The following is a 17,247-nucleotide window of genomic DNA, read 5'->3' on the forward strand; positions in this document are numbered from 1 at the left end:
TAGGAAAAGCCAAAGTGTATAGCATGAACAGTTTTAATAGGAATACAAACTATAAAGTAGTTTATTTAGATGTTCTGAATACAGTGGTTGTAGAGGTAAAGACAGTTTAATACACTTCGAAACCAAAGACATTTAAATATAATAAAAGTGTATTAATCAATATCTTTGAAAATCCACCTGTTTCAACCATAGACTGTATATATAAAGGTTTCAACCGAACTTTGGCCAAAAATACAACAACAAAAACCCCTCTGTTCTGTGTAGCACTGACTGTAGTTTAGCTTATGGAGAGCAGATGCACCTGCAGGATTCTCACTTTCTGAGATATTCTCTTCATGGTTTATTGCATTATTGTAATTTGCTTTGGACAAAAGCATTAGATGAATGTCAGTAATCGTTGAAGGGAACATGTTGTTGGCTGCAGAGGGAGAGCAGAGTGTCGCAGCAGATAACACGGTCATCCTGAGAGAGTGTGTGGAGCTGTTGAGAGATGCTGCTGCAGCTCTATCTGATGCCCTTCATCTGATGCAGGGAGCGGGATGATGACATCACCGTGTGGTCGCCTCGCTCGTCTGCACCAGGTCTGCACCAGGTCTGCACGTACACCTCTGGGTGCCGTGGCAACGCGCACGACGAACAAACTGACTGTGAGCAGAAGGGAGGAGGAGAGAGAGAATCATGCAGCTTTCTGCGCACCCCCTCCTCTCTTTCCCACATTGCTGTGCAGGAGAAGCCCCCTCCCCTCTCACCCATCCCCCCCTCTTTCCTCTCCCTCAGCTCGGCCAATCAGGCGTGTCGGTGGGGGCAGGGCAAAGCAAAAGCACCATTCCTGTGTCTCTGCTGCATCTCCCCAGAGCTAACAGGGAGCTAGCAGATCAGAGGGAGGAGACACGCTCAGACCAGCCTCTGTGTGTGTTCGTGGGGTTTTATGTGTGTTTGTGTGTGAGTGTGTGTGCCCTTCGCAGACTAGCAGGCACGGCCACAGTGCTACACTCCTTTTTCACCAGGCTTCTTCTCGTTAACCTTGCCTAGCTCAGCTTCAGGCCTGCTTCTTCTTCCTCTGTTCAGGATACAGAGGGGTCAGCGAGGGGGAGACAGAAACCCGTTTACTCTGAAAACACCTCGTAGTTTGTGTGACAGCTCCAGGCAGGATGATAGCCGCTCAGCTTCTGGCCTACTACTTCACCGAGTTGAAGGATGATCAACTCAAAAAGGTGTGTAAACTGTGTGCAAGGCTTCTGTTGTGTGTGCGTGTGCGCGCGCGTGTGTGTTGGACTGCAGAGCTGTTATCCTATTTTATTTGTATTTACTTGCATTATTTTAACTATTCTGTTTTATTGTGTTGCCCTGTTGGAGAAGCCTGTGACCTAAGATTGTGAAGAAGTGTAATTTGGATTTGCTCTGTGTTTGACATGAATGTCCTTGAGAAAAGGGCAGTAGTGTCCGTATTGATGAGGCTGCTCTCAGACCCTCGTTAGAGTAATTGTTTCCGGAGCGTCAGTTGCTGGGGGAAGCAGACAGGTGTCTTTGAGGAAGAAAAAAAGGCGTGAGCTCTAAAATCTCCTCCTCCCTTTTTGGCTCCTGGATCCTCTCGTGTTACTTTCAATCATACGAAGCCAGACTAAATTAAATAACTAGGCTACTTCTCCAACCTTGTACTTTTCTCCAGAGTGCCGTGGTTAATTGTTTATTAATGTGTTTTAGCGGCATTACCGACCGCTGTAAAGTCTTCACTGTCTGACTGTCACACAAGCAGCTGATACAGCTGGGGGGGGGGTTATGTATCAGCTGCTTGGCATCACACAACGCTGTTACGAACGTTTCTCTGGTATAAAATGGTTGATGTTGGCATAGCAACCGAAGCTAAACTGACTATCTTCACTACTTCTTGCTATCCTATTGTGGCATAAGCCGTTTTCTACAGGCTCATTTTACCGGCGTATTTTTCATTATGATTCTACTTGTGATAGTCGGACACGACAACCTGTGCAGCCCATGTATTGATTCCATCCGATAGCTGCTATAATACAAAACAACACGTCTGCCTCTCTCCACAATGATCAATAACAGTGAACGGATGGTCAAAGTAAGGTACAAATAAACAGAATCACACTAAGCCTGGTTAGTGTTGCCTGACTTTATAAAGTGTGTTTTTTCTGTAAGTGTGTGGTTGCGTTCTAGTCACTTTGCTCAGCGCTACTGCTTGTTACAACTTGTATTTGCCGTAGGCCTACTCGCCATAAACTGTTAGCTCAGGTTAATCTCGCCCCCCTCCGACGTAAGCGTGACGTATGCGGTTCTTGCTTCTAGACCACCGACAATTTGTCCGAGCTTGGTAAGAACCGGTTTTGGGGGAAAAGAGCCGGCTGCGGTGTGAACAGGAAAAACCGGAATAACGCCTCATTTACAGAAAGTGACCTTCAATTTAGGAGATATTAGCCAGTGTATTGGATGACAGACGGGTGACATGTTCTCAGGGAGTGGGGGATGGTGGGGAAGATAGATGAAAAGGAGTGGGAGATCTATAATGCGTGATGTCACAGTGCCGTAGACGCACGAGCCTCTGCAGAAGTAGTTAGTGGAGTTAAAAACATAGTCTCTAGTGGGGTGACTCAGGATACTTCAAAAGATAAAAGCTAACAATGAATATGTGGTATGCTGCATATAAAGACATGTATATGTTAGCAGAAGCTTGATTGGCTTTCTGTCCGCTATAGTGTGGAAAAAGTACAGACAATTAGAATAACTGCCTCACAGTTTTGGGCCGCTGCTAACCAATAGCGTCACAATTTACAACCGTGCCGTAACAACATGTCATCACCTTTTAAACACTGAAACTGTCATAATTTATTGAACTACTTCTTGATCAAGAACATTTTTCATGAGTGACCGGGTCACAGTGACCTTGACCATGTACACCAGATCCTTATCAGGTCATGTCGAGATAAATTGGATGTTTTTAAACATGAAGGAGAAATTCCCTTAATTTGTTCCTGACATTTCACTTTCACCACAAAGGAGCGTTCCTGAGGTCACAGTGATCTTTGACCCCCCCCCAATATCTAATCAGTTTATCCTCAAAGGGGCCTTCTTATGCTTGTGTTGTTTTCTCTTTCCTGTAGTGTGTTGTATAGGTTTGTGTGCATGTAAATGGTCTGCAGAGGCTAAAATCCCTGTGTTCCTCCAGAGGGGGTTTCCCCCCCCCCCCCCTCGCCTGAAACGACTCCATTGGACTCCTTTGTTTAATTCATGAACAAAGTGACATCACTAATGCCCCGGCCACACGAGGACGAAAACGGCCGTTTGCGTTACTGTTTAGTGTCATATCGACCATTCGGCCACACGAGGACGACCGCATACGGCACTAAACGACTGAGGAAACGATAACGGGTCCCAAGGTGGATAGAACGGCATACGCAACGCTCTGGGGGGTCAAACAGCTCCGTGTGTGCGCCCTATACGATCATTTTCTGATAATGATTGCGCAATAGCCCGGCCTCTCCCCACCTCTGCTGCTCACCTCCGCGTACCCCGCGCCATTGCTGATGTGTTTCGCCACCAACAACAACAACAATGGCGGATCGCAGAGTTGCTATCGTGCTCCGGACGCTACTGACCATGCTACAGTTCTTTGTGCAACATCTACAGCAGACTTACACATCCGGGGGGGATCTTACTCGCTGCTTTTGTGGATATGTACTGCAGCTTCAGCGATCATTTTCTGATAATGATTGCGCAATAGCCCCGCCTCTCCCCACCTCTGCTGCTCACCCCCGCGTCAAAGTAAACTGCACACTGAATTCAGATTATTTATCTTTCTCTCGATATGGACATAAACGCGAGTGAAGTCTAATCTGACAGGACGGAGACACCTCTCAAACTACCTAGTTATAAATATGTTTATTTTTACTATCGGCCGGGTCACTCATTACTGGATCAGCTGCTGCATGAGACAGACACTGACGCTGTCCGAAGAGAGGGAGGAAAAAGAGAGGCTCCGTGTATTTTATTATTATAATATATAGAGTCGTTATTCATTTGTTTTAAAGCTCAATAAATGACAAAGAAGACCTTTGACCGGCACTTTTATAATTTTGTCGCAAGGTTTACATTTTAATACACGTTGACTGGCGAAAAACTCTGCCCGGTTCCCTCGGCCCCCACCGCGGAGAATAAACAGAAGGGCAACCATGACAACCATGCTTCTTCGCTGCTTTTGTGGAGGAAGTTACAGCGCCACGTACAGGCTCCTGCATATGTACTGCAGCTTCTCCAGCGGTTGGAGCTAAACGGAGCGGTCTCGTGTGGGCAGACACTATCCGGATGACTATTGCGTGTGGACGGAAGCTTGTTTGCGTTTGCGTTAATCCTATGCGTTTAGCCGTTTTCGTCCTCGTGTGGCCGGGGTCTAAGTAATACTCAAGCTTCTATCGGCTAGAGCTCCACCAACACTTTGTTCTTGAAAAGCTAAGGGGCGGGACATCTCTAAGCGGTTGACCAATCACAACAGAGCCGGCCAGCTAACCAATCAAAGCAGACTGGGCTCTGGTTTCAGACAGAGGGTGAAAAGAGGTCGTTATGAGATATTGTGAATTCAGAATCGGACAGACAGACGACAGACGACCATAAAACATGACGCCTTTGGCCTCATCTGCACAGACATTATAAGACGGTGAAAAGGGAAGATATTATTTGGATTTGTTTCAAAATCAGTTCATCCTTGGCCTTTCCTTAATGCTTCTCCCTTTATAAGAACTGGGCCAGTAGCTGATGAGAGAAAACCTGAGCCAAAACATAACCTCCCTGTCTGAGGTAATGGTCATCTTATTTAAATATACTTATATTTCAACCCATGCTACTCTTCTTTACAAAGTCATGTTGAGCAGCCAAGCACTGTTCCAAAGTATCACGAGAACATAAACACCCCAGGCAAAATTTAGGGTATGCAATGAAACAATTACACTTGATGTAACACTGCTGCTTTAATAACATGGCACTCACACTATGGGCATCATACAGCTCTGATTACATGTTGGAAGAAGCAGGATTGATGTGATACTGTCTTTTCAACGAAAGAAAATGAGGAGTTGAAGAAGGGGAAAACATAGACATGGATGAGAAAATGGAGCTCCTGGAGGGACATGCCATTAAACCGCCACATCCTCCTCTTTCTCCCATGTCTACACAATCCTCTATCAAACGATGGTATCCGTCCAAATATCTGTCTTGAGATACAGCCTCACAAGCTTGACAGCCACAAGCTCCTGTAAATACTGTCCTCACAAGTCCTCAAGCGTCACATTGCATTGGTTGTGTTCAGAGGCCACCATGAGGAGCCTGATGATAAGAGAATGTGTGGAGCGTGGTTTTGGCACAGAGCGAATCTCTGCCTGATGGCATGCAGTGTGTGATTATGTAACAACAGTGGTTATGCAGGGCAAATCCCCCCCCAAGACACCTTTCATTAATTAGATGCTTACGGTAAACTGCAATTTAACCACATGCAATGCTGCTAAAGTATGTGTCGAACATCTTGTGTTTTATTTAATTTAGCCTCTTTTGTCTCAACATGTTTCTACATCAGTGTCCTCATCATGATATAACGCACAGCGAGGTGACCTGACGTAGAAAACAGTGGACCTACCACATCATTCATTATCTCCCGGGTATAGGAACATCTCATACTGTGTTGCATCTTACTTAACTAATTGCATGAGAGATATGTTGGGTTGTGAGGTTGAGTGGTAGAAAAAAAACCAATAGATTGATTCACTTTAAACAAATTAGCACACGAGGGAGCAGAAACCAGGACACTGATGACGATTGTAAAAAAGGTAGTGTTTAAAATGGTCAGCTGAAGTTAACATCTTTAGGGGAAGCTAAAGTAAAGTCACTTTATCATCATCATTGTTGTTGTTTAGAGATGTCTGTGTGTATGGCAGATTGGGGGTGTTACCTTGATTGTGTATATGTTGTATTTGAGGCATAATTGTATATTATAAAAGGACCCCAGGATATCTACTTTGTCAACCTTTTATAGGCTGCCTTATAGCTCACTTGGTACATCCATCCATCGCGGGGGTATCAGTTCCAGCAGAGAGCCCCAAACGTTCCTTTCCCTGGCGACATCAACCAGCTCTGACTGGGGGATCCCAAGGCGCTCCCAGGCCAGCGAAGAGATATAATCCCTCCACCTGGTCCTAGGTCTACCCCTTGGTCTCTTCCCAGCTGGACGTGCCTGGAACACCTCCCTAGGGAGGCGCCCAGGTGGCATCCTAACTAGGTGCCCGAACCACCTCAACTGGCTCCTTTCAACGCGAAGGAGGAGCGGCTCAACTCCGAGTCCCTCCCGGATGACCGAACTTCTCACCTTATCCCTAAGGGAGACGCCAGCCACCCTGCGGAGAAAACCCATCTCGGCCGCTTGTATCCGCGATCTCGTTCTTTCGGTCATGACCCATCCTTCATGACCATAGGTGAGGGTAGGAACGAAAATGGCCCGGTAGACAGAGAGCTTTGCCTTCTGGCTCAGCTCCCTTTTCGTCACAACGGTGCGGTAAAGCGACTGCAGTACCGCTCCCGCTGCTCCGATTCTCCGGCCCATCTCACGCTCCATTGTTCCCTCACTCGAGAACAAGACCCCGAGATACTTGAACTCCTTCACTTGGTACAGCAAGCAGCCCAAATGTTTGGGTCCCTGTGCGCAGGAGCTGGTTCGAATCCAGTTTGGGCCGCGTGTTATCGATCTTTTACTTCAATAAAGGCACTGGTGGTAGCCCAAAAATATCTTTAAAAAAAAACTATTTTAAACAGATAAACTTTTGCTATAAATTTAAACAAGAAGTGATTATTTTTTTCTTGCGAAGAACGAAGCACAGAACCATCCATATTATTTTTGACAATTAGATGTAATAACCTCTTACTAAGACATACAAACATTTAGAAAGATTAAGGACAGAAGGAAGGATACAAAATTAAGAAACTACCGTATTGTTCCTAGAAAGAAATCTGAAAAAGGGGTCGTCTTATAATCGGGTCAATACGGTCATCTGAGTCCTCCCTGACCCCCTGTGTTTGTTCCTCAGATTGATACGTACCTGTACTCCATGCAGCTTTGGCAATTAGATTAAATAACCCCTTACTAAGGCATAAACACATTTAGAAAGATATCACAATTAAGGACAGCAGGAAGGATACTAAATGAATGAACACTTGTTTGTAATAGTCTGAACCCTCCCTGACCCCCTGTGTTTGATCCTCAGATTGATAAGTACCTGTACTCCATGCGGTTCTCCGATGACACGGTGAAGGACATCATGAACCGCTTCAGGAGGGAGATGGAGAACGGGCTCGGCCGGGACACCAGCCCCACCGCCACCGTAAAGATGCTGCCCACCTTCGTACGCTCCATCCCTGACGGATCAGGTACACAAACACACTTATTTTATTAATTCAATTTATTCTATTATATGGTGCCTTGGAGGAGGAGCTCAGGTCAGAAGAATTTCATTGCCATTTCTACACTGTAGCTATATGACGATAACACCGAAAACATACAGAAAAAACATTCTCGTATAATGCCCAAAATAATCTAAAAGTGGATTATCTCATAAACAACGGGACTAAAATGGTTTAATCCTTAAAATGCTTTGGTGGAAAAAGGGCCAAGATCAGTTCCATACTTTTTCTGGTTGCAATGTATTTAAAATAATGACTTGAGGGGAAAATGTAGGATAATAAGTTGTGCTAAGTTGGTTGAAAAACTTTGACAAATCAGAGTAAAAAGAACTTGATCTGAGGCCGCTAACTGTTCTAGGTCATGTTCTCTTTGTAATATTAAACTAGAAGTTAAATATTGAACTTCACTTCCTGGTGTCCTGCAGCTGAAGGAAACTCCGATGCGTTTCTTGGCAGGATCGCTCTATTGATTCAGAAAACAACGTGTACGAAGTAAAACAAAACTATTGTGTTAAAATATTTAGCGTAAGCAAATAGCGTTGACATTGAATACACCAAGATGACAAGGGAACAATACAATGAGATTCATATACGACGTGTAGTAAGAAACACAAGTATTAAAGTAATACTGTATTGTTTTAAGAAGATGTTAAAGTCTTGAATTCAAATTGTACTATTTGCAAATAGATACTTTCTTTCTTTCTAGTATCTTAATAATACAGTATTTAAAAGACACAAAACAAGAAAATACTTTAATTAACCAAATGACGATAGCATAACAAAGGATAAACATACAACCTGCATTAGAGAAGTGTTGCATATTCATAGTATTTACGGATATTTTACTGATAATAATAATTATAGTGGGAATGTCACTATTTAGCACACAAGTTGTAAACATTAAGAGGACAAAACCATGCGCATTAAAGCATCATTAATACTACATAAACTGCTGCTGTTTGTGTCTCTGTTGCAGAGGTCTAAAGTAACTAAGTACATTTACTCAAGTACTGAACTTAAGTACAATGTTGAGGTATTGAGTATTTCAATTTAATGCTACTTCATACTTTTACTCCACTACAGTTCAGAGGTAAATGGTGTACTTCTACTCCACTACATGTATTTAATACCTTTAGTTACTTCACAGATGTGGATGAATGATGTGAAATATGATCAATGTTGAATCAGACTTTAGTTCCACCTGTAGTAAATCCACCAGCTACCCTGCAGTATACAAAGTCTTTCAAACTAGCTGCACCTTTACCAGCTTTGAGAACACTTTCATGATCAATCATTATAAAACATATCATATATATTATTCTGAAATGGACCAATCTGCACAACGACTACTTTCACTGTCGCTACTTTCACTATATTTAGATGAGAATACTTTTATACTTTTACTTGAGGAACATTTTGAATGCAAGACTTTTACTGTAACAGAGTATTCCTACACTCTGGTACTTCTACTTTTACTCAAGTACAAAATCTGAGTACTTCTACTTTTACTCAAGTACAAGATCTGAGTACTTCTACTTTACTCAAGTACAAGATCTGAGTACTTCTGCTCAAGTACAAGATCTGAGTACTTCTACTTTTACTCAGGTACAAGATCTGAGTACTTCTATTTTTACTCAGGTACAAGATCTGAGTACTTCTACTTTTACTCAAGTACAAGATCTGAGTACTTCTACTTTTACTTAACAACAAGATCTGAGTACTTTTACTTGAGTAACATTTTGAATGCAGGACTTTTACTGTAACAGAGTATTCCTACACTCTGGTACTTCTACTTTTACTCAAGTATAAAATCTGAGTACTTCTACTTTTACTCAAGTACAAGATCTGAGTACTTCTACTTTTACTCAAGTACAAGATCTGAGTATTTCTACTTTTACTCAGGTACAAGATCTGAGTACTTCTGCTCAAGTACAAGATCTGAGTACTTCTACTTTTACTCAAGTACAAGATCTGAGTACTTCTGCTCAAGTACAATATCTGAGTACTTCTACTTTTACTCAAGTACAAGATCTGAGTATTTCTACTTTTACTCAGGTACAAGATCTGAGTACTTCTGCTCAAGTACAAGACCTGAGTACTTCTACTTTTACTCAAGTACAAGATCTGAGTACTTCTACTTTAACTCAAGTACAAGACCTGAGTACTTCTACTTTTACTCAAGTACAAGATCTGAGTACTTCTACTTTAACTCAAGTACAAGACCTGAGTACTTCTACTTTTACTCAAGTACAGGATCAGAGTACTTCTACTTTTACTCAAGTACAGGATCAGAGTACTTCTACTTTTACTCAAGTACAAGATCTGAGTACTTCTACTTTTACTCAAGTACAGGATCAGAGTACTTCTACTTTAACTCAAGTACAGGATCAGAGTACTTCTACTTTAACTCAAGTACAGGATCTGAGTACTTCTACTTTAACTCAAGTACAGGATCAGAGTACTTCTACTTTAACTCAAGTACAGGATCAGAGTACTTCTACTTTAACTCAAGTACAGGATCAGAGTACTTCTACTTTAACTCAAGTACAGGATCAGAGTACTTCTCCCACCTCTGCTGTGTTAGGTTCAGTCTCTCTGTACTGTACGCGTGTTGAAGCCTAGCAATGTGCTGATGTGGGGAAATGGTCGCTCTGGTGTGTGTCTGCATCCTCTTTGTGTCTCTGAACTACATCACTAGAGTTTTAGGCCTCGTGGTAAAACCGCTCAAACAGCCTGAACTCACTCAGTGTTTTGTTTATACATCTGTAACCCATCACATATGGTTCATTCACAGCGTCAGCCTGTTATCTGCTGATGCTTCTGACAGACAGGTGTTACAACTAATTGTATTACATTAGTTTTACGCTTAGTTTATTCTGCTGAAATTAAGGATGGCAACTTGAACGTGTAAGAAATTAACTTTACCTGTGGGGGATATCCTGATTAAAGCTCACAGTAAAATAAAGTGGCAGTGTTATTTAATATAACTTTAATCAAATTAGAAGCAGAGGTTATAATTAAAATATGACTGTGGCAACGTACATAGTCAATTTATGAAAAGGATAAGATATAAGGGTTTGGGGTGATGCCCTTCAAAGTAAAATCTGCCTTACAGATGGTATGAATAGCTATGATAACATTTTTGAGTTAATATAGTTATTGACTAACTCAATTGAGATTATTTGTATGTTTTCAAACAACGAATAAGTATAAAAAAAGTCCAAATAAAATCAAAATACATGTCCAAAAAGTTGTAGAAAGAAGGTACACAATTATATGAACTATTACCCCTTCTCCATTACAATTAACTTCATATTTGTTCATATAAACTTAATATTCATCATGTATAATACATATTAAAAGGCATATTATAGCCTGAAAATGTTAATTCCATTATATTTTAATAGTGGGTGACTGCAATAAAGTTTTAGAGAAAGAAATGTTGACTTAAATGTCAGTATCATTCAAAGATCTAGGAGACTATAATGTTATACATGGGAAAACCAACAAGAAATACAAAATGAACTCTACTAAATGTCCTCCATGAAACCAGCCGTCAGCACAGCTCTTAAAAATTCACATTGGTCAAAGTCAAGTATCTCGCTCCTCAAAGTCCTCATCTGTTCACTGCATGGTTTGTCCCTGAAGGTAAACAACGCCTGTACACAGAAATAACATCGAGTGCCTGCTCTCACGGTATAAATAGCCTCAGGATTCAACAACTACATGAGGTCAGAGCGATCAGGCAAAGGGCAGAGTTGAAGCCATGCAAACTGTTCAAATGAATACATATTACAAAGCCTGATTATAGGAGACATGATAGGGAATGACCGTAGCAAGAGTACTTTTACCCGTACTTTTCCCGTTTAGTTCCGATAGTGCCTGGAATTTTGCGTTCACACCAAAAAGAGAACTTAGTTCAGAGAACTTTTACCCCTATTTGTAGTGCCTGCTAGAGAGGTGGTACTATCCTGGGGAGAAAAAAGTACCAATTTCAATTTGCTGGGCGAATTGCAAACCACGCCCCGTAAAACTGTGAGAAGTTTTGTGAAGCCGCCATTGTATTTGCTGGCATTATTAGCATTAGCCCCGCGCACCAACAGAGAGAGACTAACTTATGGCAACACAAAAAAAAACATGGGAGCGGTGGAGATGAGGAGGTGTCGGCGTTCTGCCGATTTACCCGGAAGTCCCCAACTCCGGGGACTTCCGGCCGGGGACTTCGGGCGGCAGTATACGCCGTGAATTGGTTTGCGGCCTGCCAGTAAACCCAAAGCAGAAGAAGAAGAAGTGACGTCAGCGGCTTAATTTGCGTAATCTTCCCTCAGGGAATTTATTCCGGTGTGAACGCGATCTGTACTTAGTTCCATGGGGGCACTAAGTGCTGGGTACTAAGTGCTGGGTACTAAGTGCTGGGTACTAAGTGCTGGGTACTAAGTACGGCAAAGTACTTGGTGTGAAAGCGGAACAAGATACTTTTTTGTAAAAGTTAATCTGATTCTTCTGGAAAGACTTTCTACGTGTCTGAGAGCAAAATGAGTCGATTAAGTCGTGGCTTATCTCTGAAGATGTCATTTCACAGTCTAATCTAACAGTAGAGGGGTCAGCTATAGTGATACAAATGTAGAAAAAGCCCTTTGTTGTGGGATGAGTCCTGCTTTAATGTAACCAAGATCATGTTTTATGGTGAAAAGTCTGTACAAGAAATCTGCTGAGGAAGTGCTGTGATCGACATTTGTCTTGAGCACAATATGTGAAAAACTATTAGGACAAGTGTACAACATACAGCACAGAGGCGATCAAACACTGAATAGCTGTTCCTGAAGAATTGCATCATAAACAGTATCAAAAAGGGGGTTTGACAAAATCAAAAATAACTTAAAAACGCTGGCTTACTAGCTTTCAACCACATCCCACGGGGGTTGGAGTTTACTCCGTATCATGGAGAACTGTCAAACACTAAATAGCTTTTTTATTGGTCTAAATATTGTATTTGACCTCTGCCATAGGTGACAGAAGAGTCACCTTCAGATTTGTTATTTTTTTCTTTTTAAGCGCAAATGCAACTTTTCAGAATCAAAAAGACTTCACTTCACCACCGCTAAGCTAAAGGCGGCTAATGTTGAGTCGTCTCATTTACTCACTCTTTAGCAACCGCCGCCTTTTAAGACACGTTATAGTTGGGTATTTACTAACGCATTTCATCGTGTAGAGCAAATCATTAAATGATCCACATCTGTGCTCCCGGGTGTATCTGTGTGTTTTCTTCCTTGTATGTTCCTGCCTGTGTACATGACATAAGCTGCTGCTCATAACCAATTGCCCCTTGCGGGATTAATAAAGTTGTTGATTGATTGATTAAAGTCTCTTCAGCTTGAATTAACAACAGATCTTTCTTCAGGCATTAATAGCACGCTTCTTACAGACATTAAAGAAATCCATCGACCTGAAAACAAGTGCACCTGAAGGAGTAACATGCCAACTCATTACCATGTTTTGAGACTCATTCCTTCTGTCATCATCTGTTGATTGGTGACAGGCTGCAAAGTAATATTGGTTTCCATCCATTGATGATATCTGACCCGAGCACATACTCTGCAAGAGCAAGTCAACTGATATTTATTGGCTTAGAACGCAACCATTCAGTGTTGTAATCAAACTTCAACACCCGGCATAGCCTGGTTCTATTACTATCTGCAACTCAATTCACCCACAGAGTATATGGGCTATAAGAGGCAGTAACGCCAGCCCCTCTACAGACGAGACTGCTCTTAAAGTTCAATATTAAGCCAGAGAGAATCAATACTAAAGGGCAGGCTCATCACGGGACAACAGACGAGGCTTTGTAGTCCAGTGTGTGTTTCCATTGTTCAGACGTGTGCCGAGTGAGAGGAGATACATCTTCAAAAACAAAGGCGCCTTTTTGGATCTTAATGGCGTCCATCTTCAGCTGCTCCTGCTAAGATTTCTCGTGATCATGTCTCTTGAGTAAACCCGTGTTTGCTGGCAGATTTTAAATCCAGACAGCATTTCTATTTTAGATCCCCAAACATCCTGAGTGTCTCATACCGTAGCTTCTGACTGACGAGACTAAATCAAATATATATAATACAAATACTTTGACAACCGCTTTCTCCAGTGTCTGTTAGTTCAACACCATTAGCTTGATTATGAAACTACCTCATTAAATCCACCACTACACTTCTGACTTTCTGCAGTCTTATTGTAATATATCCTTAAATAACTTTATCTGTGCTTGTGCATCGTCTTTCATACTGTAGTAGACTTTTCAGAGAACTAGTCAATCCAAAATTGACATATATTGTGATCAGGCAACCGTCAAAACTATGGCGCCCAAAATACCTAAAACAACGGGCCTAATTATTTGACTTACTATAAAATAATACGTGTAATAATGAGTTTGGAAAGATGTAGGACTTTCGCCATCTATCTCACGCACCAGAGGTGGGAGAAGTACTCAGATCATGTACTTTAGTGAAAGTAGAAGTACTTAGATCATGTACTTTAGTTAAAGTAGAAGTACTCAGATATTGTACTTGAGTAAAAGTAGAAGTACTCAGATATTGTACTTGAGTAAAAGTAGAAGTACTCAGATATTGTACTTGATAAAAGTAGAAGTACTCAGATCTTGTACTTGATAACAGTAGAAGTACTCAGATCTTGTACCTGAGTAAAAGTAGAAGTACCAGAGTGTAGGAATACTCTGTTACAGTAACAGTCCTGCATTCAAAATGTTCCTCAAGTAAAAGTATAAAAGTATTCTCATCAAAATATAGTGAAAGTAGCGACAGTAAAAGTAGTCGTTGTGCAGATTGGTCCATTTCAGAATAATATATATGATATGTTTTATAATGATTGATCATGAAAGTGTTCTCAAAGCTGGTGAAGGTGCAGCTAGTTTGAATGACTTTGTATACTGCAGGGTAGCTGGTGGATTTACTCCAGGTGGAACTAAAGTCTGATTCAACACTTGATTATATTTCACATCATTCATCATCTGTGAAGTCACTAAAGGGATTAAATACATGTAGTGGAGGAAAAGTACACCATGTACCTCTGAACTGTAGTGGAGTAGAAGTACAAAGTAGCATAACATGGAAATACTCAATACCTCAACATTGTACTTAAGTTCAGTACTTGAGTAAATGTACTTAGTTACTTTAGACCTCTGCCACAGAGAGACGCAAACGGCAACAGTTTAAGTAGTTTTAGTATTCATTATTCTTTTATGTGATTGGATTTGTCCTCTTATTTTTACAACTTTGAAAAACAGTGACATCCCCATTATTATTATTATCAGTAAAATAACAATAAATGCTATATATATATATATATATATATGCAACACTTCTCTAATGCATTTTGTATTTATACTTTGTTTATGCTATAGTTATAGTATACATAAAATGGGAATGCTCAAGTAAAGTACAAGTACCTCTAAATTGTACTTAGTTCACCATGTACAGCAACCTTGGGTCCTGTGAAAGGAGCTTTATAAATTCCATTTATTATTATTATTATTAGTTACTTCCCACCTCTGTCAGACACCCATTCACAAAAAGGTGTCCGTTATCAAAACATAATTAAGTAAATACTAGATTACACAAGTATTTGAACAGTTTAAAATCTGTTAGATATGCACATCATAAATAAACATTTACCAATGGCTCCAGTTGTAGTTAATGACTAACAAGACACCGCCTTCTCCTCTCTGTGTTAACACCAGGCTTTATGGGCTTCATTATGAAACTAGCTCGATAAACACTGAGAGCCAGCATGTGTGTGTATATATATATATATATATATATATATAAACTTAGCACGTAGGTTACAGCAGGACAGAGGTTATGAAATGGACACACGCTCTGCAGATAATTAGGAACACTTCTACATGTCAGGCGCTCACATCTCATTCCTCTCAGGTCAGGGTCAGAAATAGCAACAATGCAGCGAAGCACGAGAACATTGTTTGGTTGAGAGGCAGGATGTCCTGGATGTCTGCTAGTAACAGGTCTGACACACACACACACACACACACACACACACACACACACACACACACACACACACACACACACACACACACACACACACACACCTAACCCTAACTCTAATCCTAAACCTAACCAAGTCTTCACCCTAAAATTAATGATTCCCCTCATGGGGACCTCCAATTTGTCCCCATATGGGAAGCCAGTCCCCACACGTGACTGTAAACAGATTTAGGTCCCCACAAGTATAGTAATGCTAGGCCACACACACACACACACACACACACACACACACACACACCCTCTATCACGTGTTGTGCTGCAGTGCAGTGTCCTTTTGCAAGAAACCCAACCCCTCTGTAGATCAGTGTCAGATACGTGCCTGAAAGCTAAATTAATCATTGTAATTCCATCAAACTGTGTATAAAAGAGTTTCTGCAATATATATATACGGATATGATAATCTTGTTATTTTGACTTATGAATAAATAACTTTTAAGAGCCTGTAGATCAGTAGTTTGAACATAATGGTGATGAAAATATGTCACAAGTACCAAGGTGTGTGTGTTTTTAATGAAATGTACTTTATGAAGCACTGCGGGAAATATCTGCTGAGGATTGAGTTCCATCTCGGCTTTTTGCCTCCACTCTACCTGAGGTCATTATTCCATGATTTACTTCCCTCTAGTGGCATGTAAAGAGTCACACATGAGAAATAAACCAGACGAAACATTTAGTGTCATGCCATTGTTAATAAAAGAATGCTTGATATCTTTCTATGTGCTGGGAGTGCAGTCACAAGCACAAAGGACACATGTTCTGCTTCTACTGACTTCCTTCTTGCAGTTTCATGTCCTTTGTGTTTGTTGTTGTAGTTTTAGTTTCAGCCACACGAGGCGTACGTTCTGTCATGCCTTTCTAAATGAATGTCTAGCGAAATGACATGCTGTGTTATCTAATCATATACAGTGTGTGCCTTGGGGTTAGAGATGACTTTTAAGGTAATAAATACAACACATATATATGCTGCTGGTATTAAAATATAACGTTCATCTGTGTTTTTATTTCTTCAGAGAACGGGGACTTTTCATTTCACATTCTGTTCTTGTATATTTAAGCCATAGCTCACGACAGGCCGTGGTATAGGGTCATTATATCACAGTTCAGGGGCGTGGTGTGGCCCGACGCGAAGCGCAGGAACTGCTTCGATAGCGTTCTTGATTACAGATTTGAAAACATCGTTGCTTGCTTTAAAAGTAGCACAATTCATGATGTGGAAGTATCTAGATGTCCCTGCCCTAATGCCAAAGGAACTGCACACTGAATATGTTTTGATGTCTATGTCTGGACCGCTGCGTAAAAAGGAGGGTTTCTGCCCCGTTACTTCTCCGCTGCTTTCTTGTCCCAGTGTGAAAAGCAAACTGGATGCATATGTTGCCTTGTTGGAGGAGCTCAGGTCAGACTGATTTAATTCCCTTTTCTACACTAGCTTTTGTGCATCTGACAATTAAACCTTTGAGTCTTGGATCTTTGAATCTAAGGTGTCTCTGTGTTGAAATGTTTCCACAGAGAAGGGGGACTTCATCGCTCTGGATCTCGGAGGCTCTAACTTCCGGATCCTGAGGGTCAAAGTGACTCAGGACAAGAAGCAGCCGGTGCAGATGGAGAGCCAGGTCTACGAGACTCCTGATGACATCATCCACGGCAACGGGACGCGGGTAAACACGATACATATCATATCTCCCCACCTCTCTCCCCTTTCCTTCTCTCCCTCCCT

General features: G+C 41.4%; 1 protein-coding gene across 1 annotated transcript; it reads left to right on the forward strand.

Annotated features, from left to right (window-relative positions):
• Window positions 1-772: 772 nt before the first annotated feature.
• Window positions 773-17,188, forward strand: LOC117535459 (hexokinase-1-like; the record flags this gene model as incomplete). The annotated part of the gene is given in 3 exon segments (XM_034199915.1): window positions 773-1,214; window positions 7,263-7,425; window positions 17,040-17,188. Coding segments are annotated over 3 exon segments (375 nt in total), but the record flags the coding sequence as incomplete, so codon positions are not given.
• Between the last annotated feature and the right edge of the window lie 59 nt (window positions 17,189-17,247).

Source organism: Gymnodraco acuticeps, unplaced genomic scaffold, assembly GCF_902827175.1.
Source record: "Gymnodraco acuticeps unplaced genomic scaffold, fGymAcu1.1, whole genome shotgun sequence".
NCBI lineage: Eukaryota > Metazoa > Chordata > Actinopteri > Perciformes > Bathydraconidae > Gymnodraco > Gymnodraco acuticeps.